Source organism: Phaethon lepturus, unplaced genomic scaffold (assembly GCF_000687285.1).
Source record: "Phaethon lepturus isolate BGI_N335 unplaced genomic scaffold, ASM68728v1 scaffold15203, whole genome shotgun sequence".
NCBI classification, from domain to species: Eukaryota; Metazoa; Chordata; class Aves; order Phaethontiformes; family Phaethontidae; genus Phaethon; species Phaethon lepturus.
The window spans coordinates 1-17,526 of record NW_010527075.1 but is presented as its reverse complement, the minus strand read 5'-3'; the positions used below and the strand labels follow the sequence as shown (position 1 = coordinate 17,526).

The following is a 17,526-nucleotide window of genomic DNA, read 5'->3' as shown; positions in this document are numbered from 1 at the left end:
CGCAGCCCCGCAGGTACGGATATCGGGATCCAGGCCGGGGTTAGGCTACTGGAGGCTTCCCGCTTTAATGCGTCCGTACGTGCTCCGCTCTTTGAAGGTGCTCGCCCCCTTCTCGGTGACGCATGATCGAGCGAGACTACAGGCTTTTTGTCTGATTATTACAGTCTCTGTAGCGTACCAAGGGAAAAAGAAAGCACTAAGCCCCCAGTGACTACTGGGCCTTGGCTCTTTCTAAGTGTAGTTTGAACCTGAAGTATTTTTTTCCTTTCTTGTGTAAAAACGCGAACTTTTCTGCACCTAATTTTTTCATTATATCACAAAATGGTATTTTTTTGTGAAAGGTGCTCATCTTTTTCTCCCTTTTCTTTTCCCTCATCCTCAAAATGAAGCTCCAGCGGGAGAACAAAACAGCCAGGGTCTGTGTTAACCTTAAGAGAATTGGATGTTCCCTTCCAGCTCTCCTTGTTTGGTCAGTTGTAATACTTGTAGGTGAAAATGAAAAGAATTTTGAGAAGTTGCTCTGTTGGAAGAGGACCAAAAAATGGGAGTTACATCAGGCAGGTTGTCTGTCTAAGTCTGTCACAAAGACGAACTTTTAGAAACGATAATGGCAAACTACATTCAGTGATACAACTCCTTACATTTTTATATATTACTTGTATAACTTTTTTTCCCATCTCATCAGAGAAAATGGTTTATTGATTTACTTATTTATTTGAGCAATAGTGTAATATAATTGAAGTGGTCTGAAACACCTTTGAATAAAACCAAGTGCATCTCTGGGTAGTTTTGTTCTTGTCCTTCAGGTCTACAGCTCAAGTGCATATGTTCTTGGCAAAGGCTATCTTGAAGTCGTCTTTTTTTTCCCCTCTACTTCCAGAACATGTGACTGCTCCCTTTCTTTTTTCACTTGGGCTTTTAAGACTTTTAATTAGTATTTTGTGAAAGCATGTGAACTGGTTAGCACATAAATGAAATGAGGATAAGCAGTTTTGTCACTGCAGTATCTTCTCGCATCTTCAAGTGAGTTCTGCATAGCATTACCTGCTTCCAGATGAGCAGTTTGAAGTAGGAAGGTAGCAATAATAAAAGTAATATCACTGCTGATAACTATTCTATATTTCTAACAGTAAGGACTTCCCAATAGCAGCCTTACTAATGAATTACTACACTTCTAGTCATACAGATTTCTAAGGTTATATTTTTCCGATTTCTACTTGGAGTCTCTCTCTGTACTAACCGAGTTCTTAAGACCGTCATTGCCTTTCTGTATTGCTTCTCATGCATATCTTATTGCAGGGCACAGCTTAAGAGCTGTAGGGTTTGAGAGTATCTGCAATATTTAACACTTAAAATACTGCTGTTAGGGAACCGCTACAATTTAAGATGTACTACGTTCCAGAGGTGCCATCTAGTGGAGTTGCAAAGTCTGCATGGTTATTGCTCTATATTGCTGACAGATGTTAGCTGTGACAGAGTGGGTTTGCTGCATGAATTTGTTATTTATATTAGAATAACATGGTAACAGTAATTTTGTTTTGAAATAAAACTACTCAGTTCCAGAAGGAAGACACTGTCAGGTTCCCTAGAATAAACACCACACATTTTACTGCTAGTCCCACAAATGTCCCTAACTGTAAGCAATACTAGTTCTTCTATTAATATTTTGGAAGCTAGCTTAAATTTATATAGTACTCTAGTAATTATATGGGGGGTTCAATCTAACAAAAGGCTCTAAGCTTCAGCAGGTTGCCTGCCTCTGGTGGTGGCTTTAAGAATTCTGAACTGACAAGAAGTAGTATCAGAAACGTTGTGTTACTTACATTTTAAAATGTCAGGGGTTACTTTAGATTTAATTTTTTTTTTTGCACAGAACATAATTAAGTTACTAAGCTTAAGCTAGATTTAATAAAACTTTTTTCTTCCCTGCATTGATAAGATCCCCACAATGTTAGTGTTACCAACAATATGCAGCAACTCATTTCACATGTAACTACTAGGTTGATCTGACGACTTACATGTGTTTACACAAGGCAGAATAAAACCTACTTTTCCATGCAATATTGCACAAGGTCAAAAAGGCAATCACTTAACCTAATTGAACAGAGGTATGCAAATAAATCTTAGCTAAAGAAACATTGTTTTCACTCTGGATATGTATTTATAGAGTTCAATTATTTTGCAGACTGGAATCTACATGGATTACTCAGACTTATCTTCATTGTTTTGGGATATGATCACAGGCTGGTTTCCTTTGGTAAGCTGAATGTAATTATTTTGAGAACAAAGCAGCTATGGTGCAATATAGGACCTTACATTACACATTTAAGATACAAGCAAGTGGAGTTAACTACTAATCTGCATGTTACTGAGAAGCATTTGGAATAATAAATCTGTATCCTTTGTTGTCTACTTCCTTTATCTTCACTTCTGTAGAATCTTTTCCCCCTGTTTTGTTTGATGTGGGCATGCCCCATTAGAATAGGCAGGTTTTCTTGTTTTGATTTAAACAAACTTTAGCATGTTAGAGACCTAAGCCATATCACTTAACATTGGGTTGTGTGGGTTTTTTTTTTTCCTCCCCTCCAAAAACACATTCAGAAGTCAAGTATTTAAGATTGGTTTGGTTTGGGGTATTTATTAGCAAAAAAATCAGATCTTTAACACTGGCAACAGCAGATTTATTCCCTGAGCCAGAAACACCGGACCATTTATGTTAATAGGTACAAGGAATCAGTTCTTGTCCGTACAGCCATCAGTGGACACAAGGATGCATAGTCTCCTGTTCTTAGCTGTCTCTCCATATAGGAACCAGTGCATATATTCAAGCTCTCTTGAAGACCTGTTTACATACTTGATTCTCACAGCGAAGCTCCTACCAAAAAAAAAAGCGAAAGTATAGATGTATATAGTAATCAAAGGAACTGCTTCTAAAACTGAACATAAATTCTTTGCCATGACTACTGACTACATGACACTGCTGCCATAAGTTATGCTTAACATTCTAAGTTTAACTATACATGACAGTGAAATAGTGAAGTTGTTCCAGCTAAACTACAATCAAAGCAGAATGCGCTCACTATGTACCATCCATTACAAATACTGCAGAGCTAGAAGACAACTTGTACACACCATGACGGCATTATAGATCTTATTTTTGTCATAGACAAAAGACAAGAGACAGAACTAGTAGAAATCTGAATTAAATACCAGGTGGAGGTCATCTCCTTCAAGCCAGTGAGTCCAGCCCCGATTCTTCTTCTCACCAGTCTGGACACAGACAAGTTTGTCATTTTCCCAGGTAACTAGGCTCTGTGGAAGAAGAAACAAAAAAGTGTTTCTGTTTGTCTCAGTTTTGCAATATACTCCTAACCAATGTCCTTTTTTCCTGGATAAAAGGGACCTAAATAACTCTCCTGAGGGAAAGTGAAACTGCTTGTCTTTAACTCAGGCTCCTACCTCTGCGTTACATTACAAAAAATATCCTTGAAACTGTTTCAGCTCAGGTAGCTGGATTGATCATGGCATTTGAATTTTGTCACCACCTCTTCATTTTATATATTCAGTCTTACCTTGCATTTCCTGTTATCCAGGCCTTTATTATCTTCTTCAAACTCTTCTCCAATTTTGAATTGAAGCAAATAATCTCTGAATGTGCTAGTGGTATGGATATAAAATGAATCACCATCTTGTTTGATCACTTTCTGAGGCTTCAGCATTTTTGCTATCTTGCGTGTTGCAAAGTCAATACCTTGGACGGGGGGCAAAAAGGTCAGAGTTGTATTTATCACCAGCCATTCTGACAGCCAGCACTTACTTTCATTACTACTAGAAGCATTTCTTAGATAGTTTGACCTTACTTCTATGAAAGAGTTTTGTTGGGGGTTTTTCATTGTTGTTTTTAAAGCTGTATGTTACACAGATCAAGTCATGTTTTTACATTTTACTCTTTGGAAACCAGTTTACTCAACTGTTGCAGAATTCCTATGCAGTATTTCTAGGACTTAGAAGAGTCCTTTTAGGAGTGCAGGAGAGTTCGTTTCTCCCAGACAGATACCCCAAGCTTGGTCTCAGACTTAACCCCTGCTTCGCTAGAGGGAATAGTTAATGCCTATTCTCACCCTTTGCCAGAGGAAAGGCGTTATGTGAATTAACGTGAAATCTTTGCACCCTGTACCCTAAACAGGGTAAAATGAAGCACAGTCCTAAAATTACCTACTCAGGCTTGTTTTCAGGACATGCTACTTGCTATTAACACTGTTTAAGTGCAACTAGAAAACATCATACTTGTCAAAAGATTTCCTGGTTATCTCTAATGATCAGATTTGACAGAATTCTGATGTTTTTGGTAATACTGAGCTTAAAGTAATGCTTCTAGAGTTTTTTCTATTTCTCTGGTGAATGTTTCTTTAGAGGATCAGACCGTCTATGTGGCAGGCAACTGAACTACATTGCATCCCAATAGCATGCTCAGAGATGTGTTCTCAGCAAGGGGGATAGGTAAAATGGGGGCCTGTGTTTTAGCTGTTTTCATCGCCTCGATTAAAATGTCGTTTTATAGGACCCCTATAAGTTTCTCACTTTGTGCAGGCTGGGTTTGTGATCTTCTTGACAGGGTGTGTTCAGCTCCCATGTGTTGAGCCATAGGGCTCATTATGCAGCCTGTGTTTGAAGTGGGACTTCATTACTGTATGCGTTACAGAAGCACCAGAATTTGTCAGTCATGTTTTTACATGGTTACCAGTTTATTTTAGCATAGAGAGGGCTTTGAATTCAGTACTGGCAATAGCCATAGCTGTTAAGCCTTAATGTGGTTATAAGAACATATAAATACAAACTACTTACAAATCTGTTCTTTACAGGTAGATACTAAATTGAAGGAAGTGCTAGGCTTGGAATAGCCCTATCCTTACCGGTAACCCTCTAGTTACTCAGCTGATAGAATATAGCCTCCTCACTATACTTACCCTGGCAGAAAAGTTTTTCATTTTAGTTCCTTAACATTGATTTCAGCCCTGGTTTTGTTCAGTATACAGGCAACCAAACAGGAATAATTAAAGAGAGGTTGTAAATCATCAACAGGGTTATTTGCCTTTACTTTTAAGTAGGCTCCCCCAATTACATGCTGAAAACAAATTGCATTTTTTCCTCAAGATCGGTAGTTCTGTTTCATTAAAAAAGTTCGTTACTTAGCTAGATAATGTTTATTATCAAGGAACAGATAGAATCTCTATTCCATTTGAAGACATTAACATGTTAAGAGTATATTAGTATTCAAACTAAGGAATATGTTCTCAGTACGGGAGCACATCTTTTTTTCCCTAACTGATAACACAGCAGGATCAGAAACATTTTCTTCACCATTTTAAAGATACCAGCTAGACAATTTAAGTAGGTCACCCAGCATAGCTACAGCCAGAAAATAGATTTCATTTTAGTTGTGTATACAATAACCAACAAGGGACGCTGCTGGTCATCAGTTTACACAAGTCAAGAAGGCAGAAAGGGGTGGGAGAGGCAGGGAGAAGGCACACAAGGTTGCCTGCTGTCACAGTCTATAATGGGTTTTGTACAAGAAAGCTAGTGAAGTACCAAGAACTTTCATAGTTCCCCATTGAAGCACTATTAGTCTCTCTGTCTAAAAGATCTGAGCAAGGTAGGTCCTTAGCTTCAAGCACTCCAGAAAAGTGACAGTTACAGGTTATCAGCAAGTCACAGTAATGAGAAAAGTATTTTGTAAGCTGTTTACATATAGTGACATTAAGCTGCATAACTGCCTGGAAGTGGCAAATACCCAAGCGCTTTTTTTTGTTACTTAACATTTAATTAACCCTAGATATGGGTTCTGTAAGTTCATGCTCAAAAGCAAGAGAAATTGAGTGGACAGGACAAACTCATATGTCTCTGATAAAAACTATACAAAAATTCTACTTTTAATAAGTCGTAGGCTGAGAAATTCCTGAAAGCTGCAAGGACACTTGGGTGACAGGCTGAAGTATAGTTAATGTTGTCTGTTTATCAAGAAACAAAGATCTTCCCGTTGTTTTTCAGAGGAAAAAAGCTTCAGCAATACCTAGGTTTTAGAAGAACTCAGAGTCTTAAAATTCAGCAGGACCCTTATGGGGGAAGGGAGGAAGGATAGAATTAGGTATTTTCACCTACCTAAGGCCACCATATAACCTTCAAAGTTGTCATTGCTGATAAGGTTCCAGGTTCCACTGAAATCTGCAGGCATTGCCAGACTGGGGAAAGAAGATACAATTAACCTCTGACCAAAAAGCAAAACATGAAGAAGTAGTTTTCCAGCCAGGCCTTATATAAGGAAGACTGTGGGTGGATTACAGCCCAGAGCCCTTCTGCTGGAGGGGAAGGGTGCTATTGCGGAGCCAATAGGTGAGAGGGTATATGTAGATCAGCTTCAGCTGTAATGGAGGGAAAAGTTCACGGTTTCTGAAATTTGTGTGTGGAGCAAATGTTAATAGCCCAAGAGTCACAATGCAAACCAAAAACTGGTTTAAACAGTTTGTGTCCATCTTGTATACTCTAAAGGGAATCATGGACAGATTGTGTCCTTACTACAATTCCCTGCATGTATACTAGATCTGTAGTTTTATGATCTAAAATCTACGTATTCGTTGAAAAGGTGATCTACCCACTGCAAATACATGCTATATTTGAACAGACAGGGATTGACTGTTAAACTGTGTATGATATTGTATCAGAAAATTTTAAAGTAGTACCTATGACACATTAATAGAGATAAGTATTATATCTTGTTGGTTCATGTCTGGAGTGAAAAGTAGGCAGCATTGTTGTCTAGTGGTTATAACAGAGAAGTGAAAGACAAATCTTGCTTGTGTATGTTATTCTCTGATGTGACTGTCAACACACCTCTACTGTGACACAGTTTACCTCTTTGTGTTCTGGTTTCTGTTAGGCATATCCTAGTTAAATGAACATATATATACAAAATTCCTTATTTTCTCAGATGCCTTACCAGCTGGAAAGTTTGTGTAACAGTTCGGCATGGGACAGCAGATCCAGAGGCCTGAGTTCTGTTCCCAGTTCTGCAGCTTTGTATTTATCAGTTGTCCTAGATGGGAAAGAGGATGAGTATCTGTTCTTGCAATCCAATTCCAACTCCTAAAACCAGCCAATAACAAATTCAAACGTATTCTCGTGTACGTGGAAGATGTAGCTCCCCCCTTCGCTTTTTATTCTTGACACATACAGTAAAGGAGAGATGATACAGAAGTTATTCCCACTGATGCTTTATTAGGTGCTACACATTGTGGCAGCGCATGTAGGGAGTACAGGATGCAGCAGGTAAGCTTCAGTGTTGGTCTTTACCTTCAGCAAAGAAGTGAAAGAAATGTCTGAAGTGATGACCCAGCAATGTGTTTTGAAAAGTGAAGAATGCTTGATTTCAAAGAGAAAGGATAGATAAGGAAATTGGAAGTGAGATTTTACTTCCATTAGAAGATACATAATTCTCCAATCTCTTGGAATTCCTCCATCTGTGTTATTTTTTGCAAACTGTATGCTTTATTGTAACGATTTCCCAAGTGAGAAATACGAATTTAGTAATCCTGAACAACTAGATGCTCTAGAATTGCTAAGTACGGAGAGCTCAGTAACTTCATACCTCAGTTTCCTCATCAGTAAAATGGGGAAAACAATCATTTCCAAAGTCACACGTATGTTTTGAGCATTAGCTTAATCCCATATTTTAAATGGTCAGGTGGGACAGTAATGAGCACCACAATGAAGGCTACTTTAAAAGAAAAACCCAAAATTGATGGGCAAAGGAAATCTTTACGGTGTTGCTACCATAGTAAAAAGGGAATTTGATATTCTGAGTCTTGAATGAGGAAACTCACCTATAGCTACTACATTTATCTATTTACTGACTTGGGTTAGGCTGAATAAAAAGATAATATTTTGCAGAGAAAATTAAGTTTCCCTGAACTTTAGCTACATTTTTGGAGCTGACAGTTTGACCTATATGACTCACAGAATCATGCGAGTAGGAAGTTAGGACGTCAAAGCTTGTTTCCTGTTTGCAGATGGATATTGTTCTCTAACCTATACTAAACTAGGAATGGCACAGAGAGATGCAAATTAATGTTTCCCCGGACTCAAATAGTAACATTTCACCCATAATTTGTTATTATGAGGTTATGGTAGTAAAGCACTGTTGCAAAACTACTGACTCTTCCAAGTAAAGAGAAGTCAGCACTTGGGTAAGTCCTGTGTAAAAGCCTGGGTATAACATTTTAACTGAAAATTAAGATTATGCAAATTGTCTGGGATGTGGTGCTTCTTTCTGTAAATCAGAACTTAATCTCAAACTAAGACTTATAAAGGGTATTTGGGTTACTATTTGAAGGCTCAGCTGAAGAATTCACTATGGAACTTCTTGTAAGAACTGCCACGTGCCCTGGACACATCCTGTGACGGTTCATTTATTTCTCCCCTAGAAATTCCTGATTTTCTTTGTGTGGAAATTTTTTTTCCCATTTCCATCTTAATTGCTGTGCAGCATTGAGCATCTAACCCATTCCATGAAGGATGTCACCTCGTTACAGAAGTAGATAAAGCGGTTCCTGATGCACTTGCAGTATTTATAAAATATTTTGAGTCTGAATTACATATGTGGTCTAAGGCCCCTATGTTCTCTTAATAGAGCAGAACCAAATGCAGTGATCTAAAAAAAAAGCCTCATTTTTGTTTGTAGAACATCTGTGAATGCATTATAACACTTTTTATAAAGAAGTTCAGTGAACTGCATTATTCACAAACCTTACATTTTCAAGCATATAGATTCTCTTTTAGATCTAGTCCACTCTTGAAAGTTATACCTGTCTAATATTTTTGAATATGCCACATCACTGACTGCGATGATGATATTTATAACTGAATGGAACAGTAGATTGTGTGCAGTTACTTCTGCTGTTAACAGGCAGGTTTCTGGATCCCATTAGTAAAACAAAAGGTCTATATTCAGCAGTCAGTGTAATTTCTGAGCAATGTAAAATGTTCTGTTTTGTATGGACAAAACTGTACTGACATCATTCCACCTACGTAATAATCATGCAGTCATCAGACATCAGATTTGGTTAATAACAGGATGACTAAAATTAGCATATTACATGCAATTTATTTTATTGAAAGACCCACCACACATAACTACATTAAAATCCAGTGAAATATAACTGTTTGAAGATCAAAGCTTTATAAAACATCTTATTGAATTTACAGTTTCTCTAGAATTACACAAAGTGTACCAACACACGCCAGAATCACTTATGTAGAAGAATAAACCTAGACTTAAAGTGCAGTTTTACTTTAAAAAGTGACCGCATAAATAGGGTGCTTTCCCTTCAGAAAGATCCGATTATTCAGAAGCACACTCGAGTGCTGAAAATAAATCTTTCTTGCCCTTTATTCTTGTCAGTCCTAAAGACAGACATCAAGGAAAAGAAAAGTAGATCTTGTCCTTTCCTATGCACTGTCGACAATATAGTTATCTTCCATCAGCTATGGCAGTTTGATTCCTAAGGTGTCATGGGGGCGCATAATTTATCCTTCAGTACCTTTATTACTATTGACGATAAATGAAGCGAATCAAAGGACAGTGTAAGCTGGCCTGAGCTCCAGGGGAAAACATGGCAGACTGAGCACATCTGATGCAGGAATCACCAAGAAAAAAAAAAATCCTTGATGCTACTTTTCTGTCAGTGCAGTTACAGATGCACTCCTAAGTTGTGACTTGATTTTATTACACCAATCTCCTTGTAGATTCTCGGAGGACAGCCACCTTTACAGGCTGGAGCTAGCAGAACACGTATTCTAGTGTATGTAATTGCAGAATGTGATGTGGGGCTCCAAGTTTGCATGCCCGATGGGTTTTATACAAGCCTTGCAGGCCCTAGGGCCACGTGTGATGTTCTGTGTTTGGCTTCTGGCTTCCAGACTCCCTCTAAGCTCCTAGGGAAGCCTAGACCTCTGCCTCAGCAGTTTGGGGATCCCTGCCCAGGAAAGGAGGGTGACATGTCACGGTTATGATCCTGGAACATGTCCCTGGTTCTAGACTTGCTCAGCGGCATATAGGCTTCCTGCCCTGAGAGTCTCGCATTCTGCTGCATTTGTTGATGTGAAAAATACAGAGTGATCTTGTGGAGATCATATGAAAAAGTATGTGGAGATCGTTGACCCATTAGGTAGCATCTTGGAAACCTTGACATTTTTAATAAGGCACATAATCCAAACAAAAATGGGATAACAGCAAATAATGGGAGGTAGAATTCTATCACCATGACATTCACGGTGCCTTCAAGTTTATGTTCACACAATACAGACAATATACTGTTAGATTCAAAACCAGATTTCTAGCAAAGAAAAAATTTCACTTATGTACAGTCTTAATATCCTACCATTTGCTCTCAACTCCAGTTACAGCAAACAATTCTGGCCATATACATGTGGCTCAAAAGTAAAAGCTCATTTATTATTTGAAATAAAGGGACAACTGTCTGCGAATCAGTGCAATGACACTATTATTAATTTCTATCCATTAAATCAATGGCTATAAACCAGTTTCTGAAGTAGGTCTGTCCTTCCATGAGAAACAGTGCGGAGCTTAACGTACAGCTCTGGAAACACGAATGGAAAAGTAAAGCACAAGGCATTTCTGGGAGCAAATTGCATGATGGCAGACAAACAGGCTGCATATTTGAAAAGCGGGCAACTCAAAGCATGGCATATCTAGCACCACTTCAGCCAGGAGAAAACTTTTCGCTTCCAGGATAGAGCTAATTAATTTCTTTGAGGTGTACCACATATTGGCAATTAAAAAAAAGTTCTATAGATTTACTATCAGTAAGTGGTACATTCTGAAATTAAATGGCTTTGTTAAGACACTGTAAGTTATTAAAAATATTTGTGTTAATATTTTATAAATAGCAGTCAGAGCAGTCTCAGTTCAAACTAATCAGAACATTTTCATTTGTTTTGTTTGTTAATTTGTAATTCTCATATGCAAGTGTGGATTCTTATACTTAGTTCACTACACTGTGACAAAATGTTTAAACGTAAAAATCTTATTATTGGATTTAAAAGATTGTGTAGGTCCAATTATTGAGTGCACCAAACCTCTACAGCAACTGTGTATGTACTAAAGCCACAGAATTAGCCCACTAGTTACTTTAAAAAAAAAAAACAAAGAACCCCAACCCCCAAAAAACCACATTTTCGTGTATTGAACAGTAGCTTTTTTCACAGCAGAAAGTAAGTTAGTTGTATAGTGCCTGTTAGTTCTTGGAATCACTTGCATTTTTCTGTAAGGGAGCCAAGACAACCCCAGCATTCCTGTCTTCACTTTCTGGACTATACAGATTATTTTTTGCTATGTATGCTTGAACTACATCAGGCACTAGGTAACGAATGCTCTGGCCCCTCCGCAGTGCTCTCCTAATCTTGGTGGAGGAAATGTCGTTTGTGATCCATTCTTCCACAAGATGAATGTTATTCTTATGCCTCCACAAAATATCAGATTCATAGATGAATTTCTGAACACTGTTTCCAGCCCTACTGATGCATACAAGGCCATGATTTTCCACAATTTCAGTGATATCCTCCAACTTCCACAGATTGGGGATCCCAAAAGATTCCAGCATGTCACTTCCGCAAAGCAGTTTAACCTGTGGGACACCTTAAAAAGAAAAATAAGTGAGAAATAGGCTTGGTTTAGGCCACTAGATTTTAGCTAACTTGATGGGGACATTTAATTTCTAGGCTACCTCTCTGTATTTTTGGTTAAGGTGAGATAATGGAATGATATAAAAAAAGGTTCATAGTATATAATTCATAATTAGTACTCTCAATACAAGATTTTTCTGTAAAAAGGGTTATGGGAGTCCCTTCGTTCCAAAGGACTGGAAAATAAACTCTAATATGCTCATTTAGCCTTGGGGTGAACCAATCACTGTGAGGATGAAAGTAAAAGAAAATATAGAGAAAATTCCAGAATAGCTAAGTATGAAAGGATACTGTAATGCTGTTAAAACTTTATCTGACATTCCAGAGTTACAGAAGAGGAGCTAGCTTTTACAGAACAGGGGGCAGAGGGTATTATGTAAAAGGAAGAAAATACAACCAAAAAAACCCAAAACACCATAGACTGTGTGGCTTGAATTCAGAGGACTCTCTTCTACACTATGTTTTATAGGGAATCTAGAAAAGCATGCAGATAGAAACGACCTTAAAGTAATGGAAGCAAAATTGAGAGTGCTACAGATTTGCAGCTTCCAATAATGTCACAGGGTGGCAGGAATGTAGTAAAACATCTGCCAACACAGTATGAAAAAAGCCTGCCTGATGCTGTTGGTCTTTGAATACATTTATTTTAAAACACTATCAGTTAAACAGTAGAATTTGGAAAGGTTCAAGGGAAGAAGCAAAATAAATGCTACCTAAAATTACAAAGCCAAGCTACGTCTGTTGTATGAAGTTTTAAATTACAATTTAAAACCCTGTACCGAGATACACTTTGAATTTCAGGACTTAACCCTGTCCTTCCTGTCCTCCGCAACTTGCAGTATGATCCAAAATTCTCAGCTGCAACTACAGTTCAGCAAAGTTCTGTAGGTAAAATGTATAGCTCAGACCTTTTTCAGTTTAAATTTTTATTATTGTGAGTATTTATCATATTTTATCCTTACAAGTCATCTTCCTACAAAGCCTACTGCTTTATGCTATGCGATCTAAGGGAATAAACTTACTCAGTGACATCAGAACCAAGAACTAGCAAAAAAAAAAAGCTACTCATCAGCATAATACCCTTGAAATAGCAAGTATTTATTATACGCATTTAATTTGCAAACAGACTTAACTTTTTATATCAGGACTCTGATTTTTCTTTTTAATGGGGTCATGCCTGTTTGGTTCCTGTTTCCTCTTCCGTCCTGGCTTTGTTAAAGGTATAGCATTCTGCAGACTGTTAGTGGGATCAGGAGATAAAAGCTTTTGATGATGATACCTGCAAAACAGATGTATTTTAGGTATTTTCAAGATGTAGGAGAATATAGGGAAAAGTTAGGCCTGCTAAATAATCTATCACCACTTCCTCCTGCAGTACTTTCACTGACAATGCATCCAAGAACTGATCTGCTGGAACAGAGCTGCGTCATAAGACGGTCAAAATGCAAAGATTTCAAAGCAACAACTACAAGGTTGGTTTCTTTCTTTTTAATAAAAATTCATTTAAAAAAGAACCTCAGTGAAGTAGCAGTGGCTGAAAGAGTAAAAAAGGTAAAACTTAAGAAAAGATATTCCTTCAGACAATTCTCATGCCAGCCTTTAAAAACACAAATGGGCAGCATAGCACAATGAGAATCAAACGAGGGAAGCTCATGTAGCATGTGTCTATCCTATTATAGTCTGTTGTCCGTCCTCGTGAATACCTATTCAGTACAAAAATTTAATATAGCTTAAGAAACAATATATCTTTAAAATTGTTCACAGGCTCATTTTTTGTAAGTTTAGGACTAATGATGCAATCTTTCATTTGCATCGCTCATATAAATAGCACTTCTGAACTCACCGAGTCTATTCATAAGATTTGGGGTTAGCCTGCTATTTTTCTAACTTGTTAGAGCTAACACCATTCCTTATTCTTCTATAGCTTCTTGAGAATTTTTAGGATTTGGCTGAAGAATACCTTAAAACTTTTAGTGTTTCCAACCATTCACTCTGGCTGCTTTCCCAATCATCAACTTCCACCCAATCTGAGTTTTTTGTAGCTAGTTTTGCCATAGTTACTCGGTGGTTTGCACTGATCAGACCTTTCTTCTTATATGCATCACCTACTGGTGAAATTATTCCTTTGATTACTTTGTATTTTCCTGTGGAAAAAAACACATCACACAAGAACATGAGAAGTGGTTGAGCAGATGTTACTTCCACTGTATTGTATTTAAACTATTACATAACCATTATTCACTGCAATCTCTAAGAACACCAATGCCAGCCCAGTGGAAAAGTACAGTACACTTCTGCCATTGTGCAAGGCAGCACAGTTAAAGGTTCAGAAAGATATATTAGATGTATTTCTATAAAGAGAAACTATAAAACTCATCCTTTAGCTCATTAAAATCAGTAATAAGCAACACATATATATAAGACTGTTCTCTCATCTATTTGGCCTACATGATTTTGTATGATACATTCACACATACTAGCTTCAGTATCTAATTAGCATTTCCAAAAATATCTGTCACTGTCGAACAGGCATTCATATACACAAAATGCTCACTTTAACATTGAAGTGTCTAGTTACCAGAGCTGTTCTGAACGATATAAATTATCATCCTACCTGTTTCATGGAAGTAGTCTTTAGCCAGCTCAAATAGCCTTAGATGCATGTTGGTAATGGGATTGAAGGACCCACAGGCCAGCAGTACTACTTCAGTCTTCTTGTCAAGATCTTCCATAGCCATTCCTCACAGCTACAGAGCCAAGTGGAGAATGTGTGTGCTAGTTACCAGCCGCTACGAGAAGAGACAAGATTAAATAGTTATTCTTACTTATTTGTGCTGCCAATAAGCAGCAGAAGATTTCAAGATCAAACTGAATGCTGCATTTTCCTTCTATCAATATTTGGCCTGATTGTTCATGTCATACTGCATTATCCAATTTTTAAGAGATTAAAACCACCACCTCTAGTTCCTTCTGGTTATCCCTGGGTAGAGGTACAATGCAAGGAGCTGAGACAACAGTGGCATTATGTTGCAGAAAGGAGGATAATTCTTCTGTGTGGCTTCAGAAATCAAGGATGTAGAGAAAAGTGAGTGTGCTAGGAAGAAGACATACATAACAGATAAGTGAACCCAAATTTGCCTTGCCCATGTATTATCATACCAGCTGTGATGCCCTCCTATATGTAAGAGGAAGCACCTTTAAAAATGTAATCACTGAAAACAGGCTGCTTGCCTAAAGGGAGGACAGCGTACTGCCCCCTCTGAAGAAAGGCAGCTTATGCAGAAAAAACTTCATGAGCAGAGATTATTTGTCCTGATTGCAGGACAAACTTTATTAGAATTTAGCATTTTTTTTAAGATGCCAATACCAATCAACTGCCCAGAGACACATCTGCAGGGAACTTCCTTCCTTCTAGTGCTTACAGGGGGGAATAGAACATCCTATGACAGCTCCCAATGCTGCTACTCTAAATTGCAGTGAGTCTTTTCAGCAAAATCTATAGAACTAACATTATATTGTATTAAATTCTGGAGGAGAGGGGCATTAACATTTCTTTGTTTGGCATTTACTTACATTTTACATGCTCCTGGTATGTGGGAAGGGCGTGCTATGAACTAAACATGAAAACAACCAACCTACTTTGTGTGGCGGAAAGTAAGTGGTAGGTGTACCAGAAGAACAGATGATCGAAGAATAGTGAACTTTAAAAAGTGCAATTAAACTGCAAAAAAAACCCTAGATTTTTCTTCCTTCTTTAAAATACATCAGTTGAACTTCAGTTTCAGAAAGCTGCTAAAGGATTAATGAAAATAAGGAAACGTCACTACTTTTTCATTTCTCCTCCCTCTAGATGGATTTTTGCTTCTTAGTGTTCTTTTCTTTCATGAGAATATTCTGGCTTGCCACGATGGTTTCCCCTAGCCTGGCCCTGAACAGATGAAAACTGGAATATGTTATGGGCCATTCTCCTGCTGTTGGTGTTTGTGAGATGTCTGAGACATCTGTGTTGAGCACTGAATAGTCTGCCATTGTTTCTACAGCAACATCACTGCCTGCAAAAATCCACAAGGTCACCCTCACGTTCTGTCTCCTTTACAAAGAAGCTGCGTGAAGTTCGCAGCCGTCAGCCGCCACAATGCTGAGATATAATCACAGCTAAATCTTGTAACAGCTACTACCTACTAACATCAAATAGCCCTTGAATAAAAGGAAGTCTTGCAAGGCTTCACATTTTCCAAGTGTCAGTACTTTTCTGTGCTTTCCAGCGTTTCACAAACTTTTAAAATGTTCTTTATTACTAAAGAGTAGTTCAGCATTTGAAGGATTTGGTGTTACTTGGAATGCAGTCTTCACTGGGGCATCAGTTAGAAGAGTTACTATGGAAACAGACAAGTTAGCCTTGGCTTTTGTAATGCATAAAGCCTACTTTCTAAAGAAAGTGACTCATGCTGCAAATTTGAAAAGGGTTGATTTTCTCCGTTGGAAAAAAAACAGCATGGGAAAAAATAATAGAAAATTTTAAGATGAAAATATATAGTGCCTTTTCTGGAGTTAATCAAATGTCCTTTTTCATGCTGCTTGCTAACTTTACAGTCTTTAGAAACAGACAATTATTGCATCATAAACTCACCTTGTAATGTTTCATATCTGCATAGAAATTGAGACTATAATTTAATCGTTTGCACATACGCTCAGTCTCCTAATTTGCATGGACATCCTCTGTCTAGCAGTGTTTTCATAGAAAACAGCATTGATGTGGAGAGTAGAGAAAATGACAAAGAAGGTGGAGGTGTCGTCACATGACTACCTTCACCGTTATGTCATCCTTACAACCGACACAGCACTCTCAGAGCTGGGGTCTGTTTTGTATGAAATGACCTTCATATAGCTCTAACTTTTTGGGGAAAGCTATGCAATTCACACATCCCAGGAGAGAAAAGACGACCAGGTTCCAGTGATGATTAAAGCCCAGCCACTGCCTGAGCTGTGTATGGAACTACGCCTATTCTTGTTGTATAATAACAGAAGTAGTTTTGATGGATTACATATCGTTTGGCAGTGCTTGACACAATTATTGCAGGTTGACCACAAGATCCAAACTAGCAGCCCAGCTCCCGCTGTACAGAGATGAGAGATCTGGATGCAGGCAAGAGTTTAGTTTCACAAAACTGAGAACCGTCTTCAAATAATTAATTCTATCTTACACCAAATACTAAATGAAATACTAGTAAAACCTCTAAAAAGAGGAAACAAAATAAAATGGCCTTCACTTGGATTCTCCGTAAGTGTAGGACATCCTGGATCATTTTCTCTTCCAGAAAGAAAAATTAGGTGCCCTGTGATGTAGTCCTTTACATATGTGTTTATAATAATATATAATCTCATCATGCTTATGCATAATCTTACCAATATTTAGTGTGTACCACTTGCAGTCCTGCTCATGCTTAGCTGGACTGGACACGCACTTGCACTAAAAAGCACCAAAGTACGCCTACAGGAGATTTTGGGATGGTTCTAACCTGTTAGCTTCTGTGGATAAGCAAGTAATTGTGAATATGCTTCGGTGAGTCTCATTTATATTTCAGAGATAAATTTTTCTTAAACACGCTTTTCTATCAGTGGAATATCACGTTTACGGTGTGCAGGCCGTTGCCGGAAGCCCTCGCATGCTAAGCGCTCCAGTGGTCGGTCCGTTTCGGCAACCTCCTCCCCACAGCTCCACGCCGCTAGCGGCCTGCACACGGGTACGGCCCCCGAACGTGCGGG

The 17,526-nt window shown here is 38.2% G+C and overlaps 2 protein-coding genes across 2 annotated transcripts; both read right to left on the bottom strand.

Moving 5' to 3' along the window:
• Positions 1-2,653: 2,653 nt before the first annotated feature.
• Positions 2,654-6,298, bottom strand: RBP7 (retinol binding protein 7, cellular). Its single transcript, XM_010283279.1, has 4 exons — positions 6,163-6,298; positions 3,573-3,751; positions 3,211-3,312; positions 2,654-2,875 (listed from the first exon to the last, which is right to left on the bottom strand). The coding sequence occupies exons 1-4, from the start codon at positions 6,233-6,235 to the stop codon at positions 2,825-2,827; spliced, it is 405 nt and encodes a 134-aa protein (XP_010281581.1). The 5' UTR covers positions 6,236-6,298; the 3' UTR covers positions 2,654-2,824.
• Positions 6,299-11,312: 5,014 nt separating this feature from the next.
• NMNAT1 (nicotinamide nucleotide adenylyltransferase 1) lies at positions 11,313-14,498 on the bottom strand. Its single transcript, XM_010283278.1, has 4 exons — positions 14,375-14,498; positions 13,721-13,904; positions 12,894-13,039; positions 11,313-11,713 (listed from the first exon to the last, which is right to left on the bottom strand). Exons 1-4 carry the CDS (start codon positions 14,496-14,498, stop codon positions 11,313-11,315), a joined length of 855 nt encoding a protein of 284 aa, XP_010281580.1.
• Positions 14,499-17,526: the final 3,028 nt, after the last annotated feature.

What these genes read in the sequence shown, in the direction of transcription:
- NMNAT1 (XM_010283278.1), bottom strand. Translation starts at nt 14,498, where the DNA reads ATGGCTATGGAAGATCTTGACAAGAAGACTGAAGTAGTACTGCTGGCC. An exon ending in AGACTACTTCCATGAAACAG is followed by an intron (nt 13,905 to 14,374) that starts GTAGGATGATAA and finishes TTTTTTCCACAG; the next exon opens with GAAAATACAAAGTAATCAAA. An exon ending in TCAGAGTCCTGATATAAAAA is followed by an intron (nt 11,714 to 12,893) that starts GTTAAGTCTGTT and finishes TTTCTTTTTAAG; the next exon opens with GTGTCCCACAGGTTAAACTG.
- RBP7 (XM_010283279.1), bottom strand. Translation starts at nt 6,235, where the DNA reads ATGCCTGCAGATTTCAGTGGAACCTGGAACCTTATCAGCAATGACAAC. An exon ending in AGGTTATATGGTGGCCTTAG is followed by an intron (nt 3,752 to 6,162) that starts GTAGGTGAAAAT and finishes CCCCCGTCCAAG; the next exon opens with GTATTGACTTTGCAACACGC. An exon ending in AAGGAGATGACCTCCACCTG is followed by an intron (nt 2,876 to 3,210) that starts GTATTTAATTCA and finishes TTTTTTTGGTAG; the next exon opens with GAGCTTCGCTGTGAGAATCA.